Raw genomic sequence first — 15,000 nt, 5'->3', positions numbered from 1 at the left:
CTCGTTCTACAAACCGGACCCGAGCGACCCGACCCGGGTGCTGCAGCGGCCGGGTCCCCGTCTGCTGCAGCTGATCTCAGACCTGCAGGAACGGACCAATCACAGAGTCCGAGTCATCACGCGCTCACACAGAGAGCCGCTGTCCTGCCGCTGCGTCTGACCAACCCGTCAGAGAAGCTCCACCCGCCAGAGAAGCTCCACCCATCAGAGAAGCTCCACCCGCCAGAGAAGCTCCACCCATCAGAGAAGCTCCACCCATCAGAGAAGCTCCACCCGCCAGAGAAGCTCCACCCGCCAGAGAAGCTCCACCCGCCAGAGAAGCACCACCCGCCAGAGAAGCTCCACCCATCAGAGAAGCTCCACCCATCAGAGAAGCTCCACCCATGTCTTTTCTAGATGAACTGCGATTGCTGCCATCACTGGTGCATCATGGGTAAAGTTGCCCAACATGACCAGATGAAGCATCACAGGACACCAGAAAGTCCTGAAGACTCCGAGTCACATGACGAACAACCGTCGTGACACAATGTCCCCGAAAATTCTGGAAGTACGTAGAGCGAGTATGTAATGTAAAGTATTACATAAAGTATGTAAAGTATGTAAAACAAAGTGTCCCGTGAGTTTGTCACTACAGTCAAGGAAAAGTATGAAAGTAAAAAGTAGATTATAACAAGTGTTTTCTTTAGTTTTACAAATATAATTTTAATTGCATTGTTCGTGATTAAATCCTATAACCTGCAGTACGAGCTGTGTAACAGGAAGCAGCAGCCGCTACCATATAAGGTAACAAAGCTCCGGAGAACAGCTGCCGCTCTGCAGCTGCAGAGCAGCGTCAGAGGATCGATGAAGGTCAGACGGTCACACCGATCGTCTCCAGTTCACCTCGTGCAGGACGAGACCCTCGTCTTCTTCAGAGGAACATTTAGCTCAGTGATGAAGGTTCAGGTTCTTCCTCGCCGGTGTTTTTATACTTTATAGTTCAAGCAGTAGATTTCCGGTTCAGGAGGAACTACTTTACATCTGAATAAAACTTTAAGTCACCAGATACAGAAAAACAACTTTTATTTCCACATAAAAAGACTTCCTGTTTAGATATTTACAGCAGAAAAAACTGAATAAAATTTATATAAAAAACAAAAATAGTGTCTTTTCTTTGTGTCCATTATTCTGAAAGTCCTGAAGGCAGGCGCAACGGGCGGAGTCTCAGTGACCCAGAAAGGGGGCGGAGTCTCAGTGACCAAAAAAAGGGGGCGGAGTCTCAGCTTGCAGTTCACTCCGCCTCCTCTTTTAGTTTCTTCTTCTTTTTCTTCTTCTTGACACTCACAACCTGCACGAAGACATTAAAGTTTACAAATTATTTGTTATCAGCTGAGCATTAAAGGTTTTCCAGAAAATCTAATTAAAAAAAAGTTACTTCCTGGCTGAAGATAAGAACGTTATGATGGAAACGCGACATGCAAGTCACATGATCTTATAGCCCTGCTCACCTCACTGTCTAGCTCCGCCTCCTCAGGCACTGGCTCCGCCTCCTCCAGTTTTACCCTCTTTTTCTTCTTCTTCTTCTCCGGCGGCGGCGGCGTGCTGGGCTCCGGCTGCTCGTCGTCTCTCTTCCTCTGTGGAGACGTCACCGATTGGTCGACAGCTTTAGTCATCAACATTAGCGCGTCGTAACACATTAGCGCGTCGTAACACATTAGCGCGTCGTAACACATTAGCGCGTCGTAACACATTAGCGCGTCGTAACACATTAGCGCGTCGTAACACATTAGCGCGTCGTAACACATTAGCGCGTCGTAACACATTAGCGCGTCGTAACACATTAGCGCGTCGTAACACATTAGCGCGTCGTAACACATTAGCGCGTAAACCTGCATGCGGTACCTTCGCTGGCGGGTCACATGACTCTGCAGACGCCTTCTCAGTCGCCTTGGAGACGCTGTCGATCAAAAACAATTCAATGTCATTTTACCTGAAGCTGCACAGCGATGACGTCATCACTTTGTTTAGTTTGATAACGAGAAGACCCAGCTTGCTGTACTGGGACCAGCTCACCTGTAGTCCACGTACTGGCTCTTCCAGTCGCTCGGCGTGCTGCCGTTGGCCTTCCCGTGTTTGTCCAGCAGTCCTTTCTGGATCATCATCTTCTTCTGGCTCGCCTGCAGACAAGCAGCCGTTAGCCACAGAGACACACCCACAGACACACCCACAAGGAGGCGGGGCTTACCTTGGGCCCCAGACCCCACTTCCTGGGATACGTGTCCCTCTCCATGATGACCCTCTTGATCTTGGCCACTACGCCGTGGTCACAGGTGGAGATGACGGCGGTCGTCATCAGAGCGACGGCTGCAGGCGAAGACGTTCGCATCGTTAGCGAGTTTGTCATGCTAGCTAGCTAGCGGTCCACATCTAGAACCCTCAGCCATCAGAATAGGGTGATAGATAGCAGGTCATCACGGCCCGAGAGCTACTGCATCTACTCTGCTCATCATGTGGCTTACACACACACACACACACACACACACACACACACACACACACACACACACACACACACACACACCTGAGCAGATTGCCTCCCCCTTTGTCGTGATGATCACGATGTCCTGGTTCATCTCGATGCCGTCCTCGTAGCGCAGGACGCCCGGCAGCATGATCTTCGCCCCGTAGCAGATGGCGTTCACCTGGAAACAGTCGGAGGCCCTCAGGTGAGTCACAGTGATGACATCACTGGCACATCAACAGAAACAGCATTGATGAAGACTCACCGCGCTGTCCTTCATCACCAGCCTCTTGTAGGACACCAGCAGCTTCTCCAGCGGGAACACGACGCGCCGCAGGTACGTCTCGTCTTTGTTGTGGTCGAACTGCCACTGAGCGTCCAGCACGTCGTGCATCGTCACCATGTGGTCCTGAAACAGGTGCGGGGTCACGATGATATCATGATTATGTCGCGATGTCAGCAGCCTCGAGGCTTCGCAGACACTAAGATGATGTCATCGAGCCTCTGCTGCAGCTTTCTGTTCCAAAGATGAATTAACAGGCCGGCACTGAGCAGCAGGCCTGTACTCAACACTGTGGACAGGAAGTGACCTCACAGGAAGAGATGCTAACCTTCTCTCCCAGCACTCCAGACCGGACTCTCCTCAGCTCCTGCATCTGACCTCCGACCCCGAGCATCAGACCCATGTGGACACACAGCGTCCGGATGTACGTCCCGGCCTCGCAGCTCACCCAGAAGATCCCTGAGAGCAGAGGGCGCGACATCAGAGGGCGCGACATCAGAGGGCGCGACATCAGAGGGCGCGACATCAGAGGGCGCGACATCAGAGGGCGCGACATCAGAGGGCGCGACCCCAGAGGGCGCGACCCCAGAGGGCGCGACCCCAGAGGGCGCGACCCTAGAGGGCGGACCTACCTAATCTCCTCTCTGGGTCGTATTCGATCAGCTTGCTCTCGTAGATCGTTCGGACTCTGAGTTGTCGTTTCACGGCGGCGATGAGCGGCGGCCGCTGGAACAACGCACCAGTCAAGTTCTCCAGCGCCTGCAACACAAAGCCAGTTAGTCACATGACCGACAGGCGGCCAATCAGAGCGGGCGTTCAGACATCACGAGATTAACGAGCTCCACACGTCTCACTCACCCGGGCGAGAGTGTGAGCGCTCTCTATGGCATTGTGCAGCCGAACGATGCCCACATACTCTTTACCTGCAACACACAGAGAGCAGTGAGGGGGGCTGCTGGGTTTACTGACACACACACACACACACACACACACACACACACACACACACACACACACACACACACTAGTGTGTCTCTGCGTACCGGCGCTCTGCTGGGACTTCACCAGCCGCGTGGCGCGGTCCACGCACACGATGAGGCAGCCGGTGACTTTGGGGTCCAGCGTGCCGCTGTGCCCCGTCTTCTCCACGCGCAGGATCCTGCGGATCCACGCCACCACCTCGTGGGACGACGGGTTGGCCGGCTTGTCCAGGTTGATGAAGCCCGACCTGCCGGGAAGTAGCGCTAGAGGTTAGCATAGCATTAGACAGCCCCGGGGTTGGCGTAGCCCCAGTGTTAGCTTAGCATTACCTGACATAGTCCTGGATGCTCCTCTTCAGCGGGTTGCTGCCGTTGGGCAGCGGCGTGTAGTGAGCCGTCCGGATGTTCAGCTTGTCAAAGTTCTACAAGAGTTACGTAAATTACTTCTTTGTAGTTTATTTGATAGAATTGTTGGTATAACATCAGAGCCTTTGTGTGGTCAGAACCGTTAAATCGTCTCGGCAGCACTCCGTCGCAGCGGTTTCTCCGGCACGGCATCGGACCGCCGACAGAACGTCGAACAGCGCCGGCACCGCGACTGAGGCCGCGCTGCGACAAGACGGCCGCTCAGCGAATGGATAAACTTTTTCATCACATCACACGACTGCAGCAGAACGGGAGCCAACGGCTAACAGCTCGTACCTTAAGCAGCAGCGGCCACTGCGACGTGTCCAGAGACGCCACCCGGGACTCCGGCTTGATCAGGAAGTCCTCGCTCTGCTGGATCTCCTAAAGGGACAACACGTTACACACCGCTGCGCAGACACACTGATGACGTGTTGACATGAAACAGCAGTCACTAAATAGTCCATTTGACCATTGAACTCACCCCGATGTCGTCATCCCCGACTCTCCTGCTCCTTCTCTTCTTGCTGGACGCTGAGGAACACACGCAGCTTTTAGCACGGACCGTTTAATATGGAACACACGCAGATTTTAGCACGGACCGTTTAATATGGAACACACGCAGATTTTAGCACGGACCGTTTAATATGGAACACACGCAGATTTTAGCACGGACCGTTTAATATGGAACACACACAGCTCTTAGCACGGACCGTTTAATATGGAACACACGCAGCTCTTAGCACGGACCGTTTAATATGGAACACACGCAGCTTTTAGCACGGACCGTTTAATATGGAACACACGCAGCTCTTAGCACGGACCGTTTAATATGGAACACACGCAGCTCTTAGCACGGACCGTTTAATATGGAACACACGCAGCTTTTAGCACGGACCGTTTAATATGGAACACACGCAGCTTTTAGCACGGACCGTTTAATATGGAACACACGCAGCTCTTAGCACGGACCGTTTAATATGAAACACACGCAGCTCTTAGCACTGACCGTTTAATATGGAACACACGCAGCTTTTAGCACGGACCGTTTAATATGGAACACACGCAGCTTTTAGCACGGACCGTTTAATATGGAACACACGCAGCCGCCAACACGGACTAAAACCGGTTAATGGGAACACAACAGTAGTCTCAGAACACTACGTGACTCCGACTGTAACTGTGAGATCACGTGAACAGGAAGGAGCCGCCACGTGGCCTCGGACCACACGTGGTAGTTAGCACGATGCAGCTAACAAGGCTAACGGACCAGTGATCCACTGAGACCTGCAGGGACATTTGATATTATAATACAATATGATATATAATCACACATTAAAACACGAGCTGCTCTGCGGGGCCTGCGGGGGCCGTGAACAGTTCCTGCAGGACCCGCGTGGAAGAGGTCTGCGTGGGTAGATATCTACGGATCCGTCTCAGGGTGGTGGTTCGCTGTTGAAAGCAGCCGATAGGAGAAGCACGCGCGCCCTTCAGGACCCGCGCGGGTCCCGTTCACGGGCCCTGCAGGACCCGCGCGGGTCCCGTTCACGGGCCCTGCAGGACCCGCGCGGGTCCCGATCACGGGCCCTGCAGGACCCGCGCGGGTCCCGATCACGGGCCCTGCAGGACCCGCGCGGGTCCCGATCACGGGCCCTGCAGGACCCGCGCGGGTCCCGATCACGGGCCCTGCAGGACCCGCGCGGGTCCCGATCACGGGCCCTGCAGGACCCGCGCGGGTCCCGATCACGGGCCCTGCAGGACCCGCGCGGGTCCCGTTCACGGGCCCTGCAGGACCCGCGCGGGTCCCGTTCACGGGCCCTGCAGGACCCGCGCGGGCCGCTGCGTATCTGCTGCTTTGTATATCAACACCGCCATCGAGGACCTCGAGACTAATCAAGTCAATAACGACCCATGCGGCATGCTGACATGACGTCATAGTCCAGCAGAGATAAAGAGTCCCGAAGACGCTGCGCTCACCTTCTGTGTCCGCCATCTTCCCAGAGAGACTGAAGAGAGACGGAAGCTGCAGGCTCCTCCCCCTTCTTATGCTCCTTCTTCTTTTACGGTTTGACTAAAGGACTATGAGCCTACGTCACCAGAGCTTTACGCCACCTGCCGGAGCGGAGTGTGTATTACGTACATCTGAACGATGCTATGACGTCTATAGTTAGTCCTGGACCAGGTCTATAGTTAGACCTGGACCAGGTCTATAGTTAGACCTGGACCAGGTCTATAGTTAGACCTGGACCAGGTCTATAGTTAGACCTGGTCCAGCCTCTGGACATGCTGCTATAGGTCCAGCCTGCTGGAGGACGTGTCAGGATACACTGAGCTCCTCTTCTCTCTCCTTCTGGATGAATTCATGTCTTCAAAGCACATTAATAACTTTACTTCTTCCTCGTCTCAAGGTTCCATGGATCGTCGTTCCTTCTGGTCACATGACTTCTCTTCTGGGATCTTCTGTTCTTCCTGAAGGTTCTTCCTGATCTGAGGTGAGTCCTGACTGTAAAACCCACAGGGAGTTTGTACTTTGTGTTTTTGGGCTGAACTAAATAAATTGAGTTACTCTGTGTGTTGCTCTAAAGTTATAAGCCATAAAGAGTCAAAGCATGTTTTTAATAGTTATAATAAGTCATAAAATCACAGAAACTCATTGAACTTCTCTTGAGAGTTTTATTAGAAACATGAGAAGCAGAACTGGATGTTTAGAGTCCAACATGAAGTCTGAAGGTCTGAAGAGCAACACATGTGACCTCATGACCCCGTGACCTCGTCACCACAGACACACATCAGTGTTACGTTTCATCAGCAGCTGCTCAGAGGCTGCGTGAGAGGAGCGCAGTGCGGTCAGAGACTTCCTGCTGCTCTTTCACAATAAAAGCTTCATAGAGAAAAAGCACATGGCGTTTTTTATTGTGAAGCAACTTCAGGAACATTGAATGTTTAACTGCTGGTTGACTGAGAGGTTGACGGACAGCTGAGGGGTTGACGGACAGCTGAGAGGTTGACGGACAGCTGAGAGGTTGACGGACAGCTGAGAGGTTGACGGACAGCTGAGAGGTTGACGGACAGCTGAGGGGTTGACGGACAGCTGAGAGGTTGACGGACAACTGAGAGGTTGATGGACAACTGAGAGGTTGATGGACAGCTGAGTCAGTGGTCAGGCGGCGCTGGAGACGGCCAACTTCTTCAGGTGATCCATGAACACCTGCAGGCTCACGTCATCTGTCAGGATGGGGGCTCCAGACTCCTGCAGGGGCAACGTATTGCTCAACTAAAGGAGTACATGCAGCAACACATTGCTCAACTAAAGGAGTACATGCAGCAACACATTGCTCAACTAAAGGAGTACATGCAGCAACACATTGCTCAACTAAAGGAGGCTCACCTGTCCCCAGGTGTACATGTTGTTGTGGGTCTGGGACGGATTCACCTTGGAGAGCAGGAAACGGGCCTGGAAATCATCATCATCACCATCTCCATCATCATCATCACCACCATTATCATCACCATCATCATCATCATCACCATCATCATCATCACCATTATCATCACCATCATCATCATCACCATTATCATCACCATCATCATCATCATCATCATCATCACCATTATCATCACCATCATCATCATCATCACCATCATCATCATCACCATCATCATCATCACCATTATCATCACCATCACCACCATTATCATCACCATCATCATCATCATCACCATCATCATCATCACCATTATCATCACCATCATCATCATCACCATTATCATCACCATCATCATCATCATCACCATCATCATCATCACCATTATCATCACCATCATCATCATCATCACCATCATCATCATCACCATCATCATCATCACCATTATCATCACCATCACCACCATTATCATCACCATCATCATCATCATCACCACCATCATCATCATCATCATCATCACCATCATCACCATTATCATCACCATCATCACCATTATCATCATCATCACCATTATCACCATCACCATTATCACCATTATCACCATTATCACCACCACCATGTTGTACATAATGTAAATAACACACGATATTGGGTTTTATTGTATACAGTACATCTAATAGTACATCTAAAATCTAATAGTATATATATATATATATGTATATATATATATATATATATATATATATATATATATATATATATATATACACATATATATATATATATATATATACACATATATATATATATATATATATATATATATACATATATATATATATATATATATATGTATATATATATATATATATATATATGTATATATATATATGTATACATATATATATATGTATATATATAGTAAATATATATAGATGTATAGTGCATAAGCATTGCACATTGTGCGTAAAGTATATAAATATCAGAGCACATGGTTATTGAGGCATAGTCCACATGTAGAGATGTAGAACACATAAATACATAAACACAGGCAGCTGTGTGCTACGTGTTAGCGGCTACGTGTTAGCGCCCCCACCTGGCTGCCTCCGTGCTCCGTGTCGATGTATCTGGGCATCGGGAAGCGAGTGTGCAGCAGCTCCTGGGCGTCGTCCACCGGAGCCTGAAGGAGGTGTCTGAAGTTCTCATACTCAGGCAAGTCCTGATAACCAGCCTTCCTCCACTGAGCTACAGTCTGACAGACAGAGAGCAGGGATTAGTGACTCTAACCAGCACTGAGCTAGAGCCTGACAGACAGAGAGCAGGGATTAAACCATATTTAATGTCTAGGATCTACTCAGGGACAAGAGTGAGAAGTTCCTCATACAACCACAAACATCACTATTGTTTCTCTGAGAAATATATGTGTACTCGGCGTGTACTCGGCGTGTACTCGGCGTGTACTCGGTGTGTACTCGGCGTGTACCTCTCCGTGGTAGATGAGGATTTGGAAGAAGGTGTCCATCAGAAGGATCCGGTCCGGAAGGATGCTGCTGCTGTCCAACAGGACCGGCTGAGACACAAACAAACATGATGCACTTAAAACTTATTAATAAATCAATTCTCTGAGAGAGTTTCAGGAGCAGCACATTTATCCATCATGACCACCAGGGGGCGACTCCTCTGGTTGTATAGAAGTCTATGCTTCATGTGTTAAAGCTGCATTCTCTCTCCTGACCACCAGGGGGCGACTCCTCTGGTTGTATAGAAGTCTATGCTTCATGTGTTAAAGCTGCATTCTCTCTCCTGACCACCAGGGGGCGACTCCTCTGGTTGTATAGAAGTCTATGCTTCATGTGTTAAAGCTGCATTCTCTCTCCTGACCACCAGGGGGCGACTCCTCTGGTTGTATAGAAGTCTATGCTTCATGTGTTGAAGCTGCATTCTCTTTCCTGACCACCAGGGGGCGATTCCTCTGGTTGTATAGAAGTCTATGCTTCATGTGTTAAAGCTGTATTTTCTCTCCTGACCACCAGGGGGCGACTCCTCTGGTTGTATAGAAGTCTATACAAGTGACTCTACTTCTCTCTTGATGTATTCCCTCAGTAAACATTGTAAACATGAGTTTATGTCTCAATCTCTAGTTTCTAGTCTTCTTCTATACAGCCTGATGTCATTTAGTACGTTATGGTCTGTTAGAGTCAAACAGACCATAACATATGTGGACTTACTGTCTATTATTGGTGCTTGCATGTTCCTGTGTACAGGTGCTTGCATGTTCCTGTGTACAGGTGCTTGCATGTTCCTGTGTACAGGTGCTTGCATGTTCCTGTGTACAGGTGCTTGCATGTTCCTGTGTACAGGTGCTTGCATGTTCCTGTGTACAGGTGCTTGCATGTTCCTGTGTACAGGTGCTTGCATGTTCCTGTGTACAGGTGCTTGCATGTTCCTGTGTACAGGTGCTTGCATGTTCCTGTGTACAGGTGCATGCGTAGGTGCAGAAGTACCTCAGGTGGTCCATTGAAGGAGTACGCGTAGAGCACCGGCTGGATCATGATGAGCGCCTGCGTCAGGTCCTGTCTGTTGAACTGGTGTCTGTAGTATGAACTCTCATCTGGACTGTTGTTGAACACTTGAAGGAACGGAGAGCGGCGCAGGTGGAACATGAACTGGAAACATCAACACAGGTAACCAGGTCAGCCACAAGTAACTCGGTCACCTACAGGTCACCTACAGGTCACCTGCAGGTCACCTGCAGGTCACAAGGTGACCCACAGGTCACACAGTAGGAGATGGAGAACAGCATTATGGGATGTGGCTCACCTGCGGGTAGAGGGAGAAGGTCTCAGAGAACCTGAAGGAGTTGGGATCATCTTTGTGGTAATCTCCAAACTTCTGACACTGAACGGAACCAGAAGCTCATTGACTCACATTATGATTATTATGAACCACAACCACAACAACAACAACCACAACCACAACCACAACAACAACAACAACAACAACAACAACAACAACAACAACAACCACAACCACAACCACAACAACAACATGCGTTACCAGTCTGATGAGCTGTCTGTCGAGCCACCGGAGGACGTCCGGCCCCTCCTCCGTCTCCGCCCGGTACACCGACAACCTCGCCATCAAGATGGCCGCCGCCTCCTGGTCGAAGGACGCCGCGATGCTCTGAATCTGAGTCTGAGCGTCTGCCCAGCTGGAGGAGGGACTGGTGTTACTGGTGTACTGGTGTTACTGGTGTACTGGTGTACTGGTGTTACTGGTGTTACTGGTGTACTGGTGTACTGGTGTTACTGGTGTACTGGTGTTACTGGTGTTACTGGTGTACTGGTGTACTGGTGTTACTGGTGTACTGGTGTTACTGGTGTACTGGTGTTACTGGTGTTACTGGTGTACTGGTGTACTGGTGTTACTGGTGTTACTGGTGTACTGGTGTACTGGTGTTACTGGTGTACTGGTGTACTGATGTACTGATGTACTGGTGTTACTGGTGTACTGGTGTTACTGGTGTTACTGGTGTACTGGTGTACTGGTGTTACTGGTGTTACTGGTGTACTGGTGTACTGGTGTTACTGGTGTACTGGTGTACTGATGTACTGATGTACTGGTGTTACTGGTGTACTGGTGTTACTGGTGTAACCAGTGTGTGCTTGTGGTGCAGTGGATTGTGTGAAAGTGTGTTGTTGAGTCGGTCTGTGACAAACTCCAGGAACTCGTGTTCCTCCTGATGTGACGATACGACTCACTGAAGGCCGAGCTCTGAAACCACAGCCCGCCACTGATGTGTGCATGTGTGTGTATAGGTGTGTGTGTGTGTGTGTCTATAAGTGTGTGTGTGTATAGGTGTGTGTATGTATTAGTGTGTGTGTGTGTGTGTATGTATAGGTGTGTGTGTGTGTGTGTGTGTGTGTGTGTGTACCTCCTCGCCGTGGTGGTGACTCTGACTCGTCTCTGTCCTGATGAATGTTGGTATTGCGTAACAAACTGGATCGCTCCTCGGCCGCCCTGAGGGATCGGAGCGTTGTGCTGCAACAAGACCAGCACACATGAGGACCTGGTCCTCTCTAGTCTCCTTCTAGTCCTGGTCCTCTATAATCTCCTTCTAGTCCTGGTCCTCTATAGTCTCAGTCTAGTCCTGGTCCTCTATAGTCTCAGTCTAGTCCTGGTCCTCTATAGTCTCAGTCTAGTCCTGGTCCTCTATAGTCTCAGTGTAGTCCTGGTCCTCTATAGTCTCAGTCAAGTCCTGGTCCTCTATAGTCTCAGTCTAGTCCTAGTCCTCTATAGTCTCAGTGTAGTCCTGGTCCTCTATAGTCTCAGTGTAGTCCTGGTCCTCTATAGTCTCAGTCTAGTCCTGGTCCTCTATAGTCTCAATGTAGTCCTGGTCCTCTATAGTCTCAGTCTAGTCCTGGTCCTCTATAGTCTCAGTGTAGTCCTGGTCCTCTATAGTCTCAGTGTAGTCCTGGTCCTCTATAGTCTCAATGTAGTCCTGGTCCTCTATAGTCTCAGTGTAGTCCTGGTCCTCTATAGTCTCAGTGTAGTCCTGGTCCTCTCTAGGATGTGGACAGACCCAGATTCACTTGACCTGAGACCACTGCACCACATGTGAGCAGCTGCTCTGTGGTGACGGCTGTAACCTTCAGACTGACCTCAGACCAGCTAGAGGTCAAAGGTCAGAGGTCGCACCTGGTTCACCACCTCAAAGTAAAGCGCCAGCGTGGTGCTGGGATCCAGACCGCAGACCTTCCACTGACACGTTCCTCCTGTCCCGATCTCCTGTAGCACACACACACACACACACACACACACACACACACACACACACACACACACACACACACACACACACACACACACACACACACACACAGGGTAAGGATGCAGTACTGTGTGCTGCTACACTGGTGCTGCTATACTGGTGCTGCTGGTACGTACGTTCTCAGACACACAAGGTCCTTTGGCGCTCAGAGACACACACGGGCCGATGGCTCCAGATACTTTGATCTCTCTGGAGGTCTAAAACAAAAGACCGGTGATGATCAATCCGCCTGATTGCTCCTCATGATCAGGATCCGGTCTGAGGGTTTGGTACCTTGACCTCCAGCGTGGCGGCGAAGGCCATCTTGAAGGAGCCCTGCTCGTCCTTGGTGAAAACCCTCTGGAAGGTCTGCTTGAACAGAGACGTGTTGAAGGAGTCGGCCATCACCAGGTACCCTCTGCAGAGCACACAGCACACCTGTGGTTCTACTTCCCGTTCTGTGTCCTCGCCTGTGTGTTTGTGTGTGTTTGTGTGTGTGTGTGTACCCGGTGTAGTTGGCACAGCACTTCATCTCCAGCAGGCCGGTCTGATCCAGAGCACAGGCGTAGATGTCGATGATGTGACCGTTAGAGGACGCTCTGTTAGCGAGAGACTCGTAGTGCTGCAACACACACACACACACACACACACACACACACACACACACACACACACACACACACACACACACAGTAAGTCAGCGTGTGGCCCCAGCCTGACCTCGTGACCTCGTGACCTCTACTCTGACCTTGGTGGCTTTCTTCATGAACTTGGCGTTGTCCTTCTCCAGGTCGTGCCAGGACCTGATGGGGGTCTTCAGCTCGTCCCCCACCACCATGCCGGGGCCCTGCGTGGCCGGGCCGCCGATGAAGGTCATGACCCGAGCGCCCGTGTTGGGGAAGGTGCACTGTGGGTAAAAACACAGATCCTGAGCGACATGAGGCCGACCTCTCGGTGCTGCTGCGGAGCGCCGGTGGCCCCTCCCACCTCCAGCAGGCCCACGGCGATGGACATGGCCACGCCCAGCGAGCGCAGGGGCCGCTTCCCCTGAGTCACGGGCCAGGGGTCCCGCTGCAGCTCCCCCAGCAGGTCCGTCAGGTTCATGTCGATCTTCTGCACCGGCTGCAGGAACCTGAAGGAACAGGGAATGCATCTCAAGAACCTGAAGGAACAGGGAACGCATCTCAAGAACCTGAAGGAACAGGGAACGCATCTCAAGAACCTGAAGGAACAGGGAACGCATCTCAAGAACCTGAAGGAACAGGGAACGCATCTCAAGAACCTGAAGGAACAGGGAACGCATCTCAAGAACCTGAAGGAACAGGGAACGCATCTCAAGAACCTGAAGGAACAGGGAACGCATCTCAAGAACCTGAAGGAACAGGGAACGCATCTCAAGAACCTGAAGGAACAGGGAACGCATTTCAAGAACCTGAAGGAACAGGGAACGCATCTCAAGAACCTGTACCAGAAACAGACGTGTTGTCCAGAACTCACTGAAGACTAAGACCCTGTTGAGGTCCAGGTCCTGGATGAGGATGTCGACGTCTCATAACCGTGAGAATTTTATGCTGCAATATCCATGTTGTGAGCGCTACTTGCGTCTATAGTTAGAGCTGGTTCAGGTCTATAGTTAGGACTGGTTCGGGTCTATAGTTAGGACTGGTTCAGGTCTATATGTGTGTGTGTGTGTGTGTGTGTACCTGTTGGACTGAGGCTGTTGGGCTGGTTGAGCTCCTCGTCCCTGAGTGGCTGGAGGTTTGGTCAGTCCCAGCATCTCCTACAAACACAGCTGGTTAGAACTGTTGATGCAACATTGCCGCTACCGCCCCTGGGTTAGGAGGACCAGGACACCTGGTAACGAGGCCCAGGACACCTGGTAACGAGGCCTGGAGGGGTAGTCTAGATGAGGGTGAGGTCTAGATGAGATGAGGGTGAGGACTAGGTGAGGTGAGAGTGAGGTCTAGGTGAGGTCTAGGTGAGGTGAGGTCTAGATGAGGTGAGGGTGAGGTCTAGGTGAGGTGAGGGTGAGGTCTAGGTGAGGTGAGGTCCAGATGAGGTCTAGGTGAGGGTGAGGTCTGGGTGAGGTCTAGGTGAGGTCTAGGTCTAGGTGAGGTATGGTGAGGTATGGTGAGGTCTAGGTGAGATCTAGGTCTAGGTGAGGTCTAGGTGAGGTATGGGTGAGGTCTAGGTGAGGCCTAAGTCTAGGTGAGGTATGGGTGAGGTCTAGGTCTAGGTAAGATCTTGGTAAGGTATGGGTAATGACTAGGTGAGGTCTAAGTCTAGGTGAGGTATGGGTGAGGTCTAGGTCTAGGTGAGGTCTAGGTAAGGTATGGGTAATGACTAGGTGAGGTCGAGGTGAGGTATGGGTGAGGTCTAGGTCTAGGTGAGGGCTAGGTGAGGTCTATGTGACGTCTAGGGCTAAGTGAGGTCTAGGGCTAGGTGAGGTCTAGGTGCGGTCTAGGTGAGGTATGGGTGAGGTCTAGGTCTAGGTGAGGTCTAGGTGAGGTATGGGTGAGGTCTAGGTCTAGGTGAGGTCTATGTGAGGTCTAGGTGAGGTCTAGGGCTAGGTGAGGTCTAGGGCTAGGTGAGGTCTC

The 15,000-nt window shown here is 50.9% G+C and overlaps 3 protein-coding genes and 1 non-coding gene across 5 annotated transcripts in view; 1 reads left to right on the top strand and 3 right to left on the bottom strand.

Moving 5' to 3' along the window:
• The window catches only part of LOC137802874 (uncharacterized), a 3,727-nt gene extending 2,618 nt beyond the window's left edge, over positions 1 to 1,109 (top strand). Inside the window, exon 4 of the mRNA XM_068601038.1 lies at positions 1 to 1,109. This exon is cut by the window's left edge and continues 75 nt beyond it. Coding sequence (XP_068457139.1) covers positions 1 to 160 — 160 coding nt within the window. The 3' untranslated portion in view covers positions 161 to 1,109.
• Positions 1,046 to 6,177, bottom strand: dkc1 (dyskeratosis congenita 1, dyskerin). The gene is made up of 15 exons (XM_068601037.1): positions 6,146 to 6,177; positions 4,653 to 4,702; positions 4,466 to 4,552; positions 4,094 to 4,185; positions 3,827 to 4,011; positions 3,642 to 3,706; positions 3,416 to 3,542; positions 3,112 to 3,242; positions 2,766 to 2,909; positions 2,561 to 2,681; positions 2,225 to 2,343; positions 2,053 to 2,156; positions 1,882 to 1,936; positions 1,488 to 1,613; positions 1,046 to 1,327 (listed from the first exon to the last, which is right to left on the bottom strand). The coding sequence occupies exons 1-15, from the start codon at positions 6,159 to 6,161 to the stop codon at positions 1,271 to 1,273; spliced, it is 1,479 nt and encodes a 492-aa protein (XP_068457138.1). The 5' UTR covers positions 6,162 to 6,177; the 3' UTR covers positions 1,046 to 1,270.
• LOC137803170 (small nucleolar RNA SNORD83) lies at positions 2,418 to 2,494 on the bottom strand. The gene has a single exon (XR_011080033.1). It is a non-coding gene; the product is annotated as a small nucleolar RNA SNORD83 (small nucleolar RNA).
• A 667-nt stretch (positions 6,178 to 6,844) lies between the features above and the next one.
• sec23a (Sec23 homolog A, coat complex II component) overlaps positions 6,845 to 15,000 on the bottom strand; it is an 11,243-nt gene continuing 3,087 nt past the window's right edge. For both annotated transcript variants that reach the window (XM_068601008.1, XM_068601009.1), the window contains exons 6-20: positions 14,107 to 14,183; positions 13,391 to 13,535; positions 13,152 to 13,310; positions 12,910 to 13,025; positions 12,698 to 12,821; positions 12,541 to 12,621; positions 12,292 to 12,381; positions 11,528 to 11,634; positions 10,651 to 10,804; positions 10,414 to 10,491; positions 10,098 to 10,259; positions 9,077 to 9,163; positions 8,690 to 8,845; positions 7,557 to 7,622; positions 6,845 to 7,418 (exon numbers count right to left, since the gene is read on the bottom strand). In XM_068601008.1, the coding sequence (XP_068457109.1) occupies positions 7,329 to 7,418; positions 7,557 to 7,622; positions 8,690 to 8,845; positions 9,077 to 9,163; positions 10,098 to 10,259; positions 10,414 to 10,491; positions 10,651 to 10,804; positions 11,528 to 11,634; positions 12,292 to 12,381; positions 12,541 to 12,621; positions 12,698 to 12,821; positions 12,910 to 13,025; positions 13,152 to 13,310; positions 13,391 to 13,535; positions 14,107 to 14,183 (1,692 nt within the window). In that variant the 3' untranslated portion in view covers positions 6,845 to 7,328. The remainder of the gene's footprint in view (positions 7,419 to 7,556; positions 7,623 to 8,689; positions 8,846 to 9,076; positions 9,164 to 10,097; positions 10,260 to 10,413; positions 10,492 to 10,650; positions 10,805 to 11,527; positions 11,635 to 12,291; positions 12,382 to 12,540; positions 12,622 to 12,697; positions 12,822 to 12,909; positions 13,026 to 13,151; positions 13,311 to 13,390; positions 13,536 to 14,106; positions 14,184 to 15,000) is intronic.

This window comes from Clinocottus analis, unplaced genomic scaffold, assembly GCF_023055335.1.
Source record: "Clinocottus analis isolate CAN_PGR_092001 unplaced genomic scaffold, fCliAna1.0.p SCAF_5, whole genome shotgun sequence".
NCBI classification, from domain to species: domain Eukaryota; kingdom Metazoa; phylum Chordata; class Actinopteri; order Perciformes; family Cottidae; genus Clinocottus; species Clinocottus analis.
This window is presented reverse-complemented; position numbering and strand designations above follow the sequence as displayed.

Excerpts from the sequence above, each read along its gene's own strand:
- dkc1 (XM_068601037.1), bottom strand. Across the intron at positions 3,243-3,415 it reads CGACCCAGAGAGGAGATTAG|GGATCTTCTGGGTGAGCTGC; the intron begins GTAGGTCCGCCC and ends CTCTGCTCTCAG. Across the intron at positions 1,614-1,881 it reads CATGTGACCCGCCAGCGAAG|AGGAAGAGAGACGACGAGCA; the intron begins GTACCGCATGCA and ends ACGTCTCCACAG.